This window comes from Carlito syrichta, unplaced genomic scaffold (assembly GCF_000164805.1).
Source record: "Carlito syrichta isolate Samal-C Ts95f unplaced genomic scaffold, Tarsius_syrichta-2.0.1 Scaffold273620, whole genome shotgun sequence".
Classification (NCBI taxonomy): domain Eukaryota; kingdom Metazoa; phylum Chordata; class Mammalia; order Primates; family Tarsiidae; genus Carlito; species Carlito syrichta.
This window is the reverse complement of record NW_007217716.1, coordinates 31692-33010: the sequence shown is the minus strand read 5'-3', so window position 1 is coordinate 33010 and position 1319 is coordinate 31692. Positions and strand designations below refer to the sequence as shown.

The following is a 1319-nucleotide window of genomic DNA, read 5'->3' as shown; positions in this document are numbered from 1 at the left end:
CAAAAAAAAAAAAAAAAAATCGCGAGGCCATCATGTTCGCTGCCCAGATAACAAAAGCCTGCCACCCAGGGTGTGCCTCAGTGCCAGCGTGTCCCCCACCCTGCACCTCTCCAGGCTGGCCGGCTGCTCTGGGAACAGGAGCTGTACTCACAGCTGGTCTACTCCACTCCCACCCCCTTCTTCCACACCTTCGCTGGAGATGTAAGTGACCAGCCAACCCTTGGGCCTCAGTTGGGGGTGGGGGAGGAGATGGGAATGCTGCAGGGGGTCTGGAAGGCTGCTGACACCAAGGCATGTGCAGGACTGCCAAGCTGGGCTGAACTTTGCAGACGAGGGGGAGGCCCAGGCCTTCCGGGCCCTGGTACAGGAGAAGATACAAAAAAGGAATCAGAGGCAAAGTGGAGGTGAGGAGGCCTTTGGGGAGGAAAGGAAGTTGGGCAGAGGTAAGTGTGAGGGTGGGAAGGTGGAAAACTCCCTCTATAACTGGTGCATGGTTATAGCCCCAGCTGCGGCTGAGGCAGGAGGATAGCTTCAGCCCAGGAGTTTGAGGCTGCAGTGAGCCACAATCTTGCTAGTACACTCCAGCATGGGTGACAGAGCAAGACCTCGTCTCAAAAAAAAAGCCCCTCTCATGGTTCTAGCTCCTAATCCACCTGTCTATCCACAGACAGACGACAGCTACCCCCACCGCCAGCACCAGCCAGTGAAGGTGAGCTCTCTGGTGCAAATAGGGGCAATAAGGGGCTAGCCCAGGAAGCTGTGGCAGGGTTGTGATAGCTCTCTACATATTCCATCTTCCCAGAGAGAAGAGGAGGGCTCCCACCCCTGCCCCCACACCCAGGTGGAGACCAAGGGGGTGAGTGCTGATTCTTCCCTGTGTCTCTGGATGGATGAATGGGTGGGGGAGTGGGTGGATGGATGAGTATTTGGGTGGGTACATAAGTGGGTGAGTGGCCAGGTGGAGGGGTGGATGGATGGGTATGTGGATGAATGAGCAGGTGTATAGATGTGTGGATGGATGGGTGGGTGGATGGATTGGTGGTAGATGGATTGACTGAGTCGGGGGACAAGCTGATGGGAGGATGAAAGTATAAATAGGCGTATAGATGTATAGATGATGCGTATGTGGATAAGCGGATGAATAGATGGATGGATGACTGAGTGAATTAATGAATGAGTGAGTGGATGATTGAATAGTGAATAAATGAATAAATGACATAAAAGTTCAGTCAATGAAGAAAGCAAGCCGGGCTCGGTGGCTCAGCCTGTAATCCCGTGCCTTGGGAGGCTGAGGTGAGTGGATTGCCTGGGCCCGCGGC

The 1319-nt window shown here is 54.2% G+C and overlaps 1 protein-coding gene across 1 annotated transcript in view; it reads left to right on the top strand.

The window, feature by feature from the left end:
• WAS (Wiskott-Aldrich syndrome) overlaps positions 1–1319 on the top strand; it is a 7644-nt gene that overhangs the window by 2135 nt on the left and 4190 nt on the right. Inside the window, exons 3-6 of the mRNA XM_008052361.2 lie at positions 115–201; positions 302–404; positions 668–709; positions 803–856. Coding sequence (XP_008050552.1) covers positions 115–201; positions 302–404; positions 668–709; positions 803–856 — 286 coding nt within the window. The remainder of the gene's footprint in view (positions 1–114; positions 202–301; positions 405–667; positions 710–802; positions 857–1319) is intronic.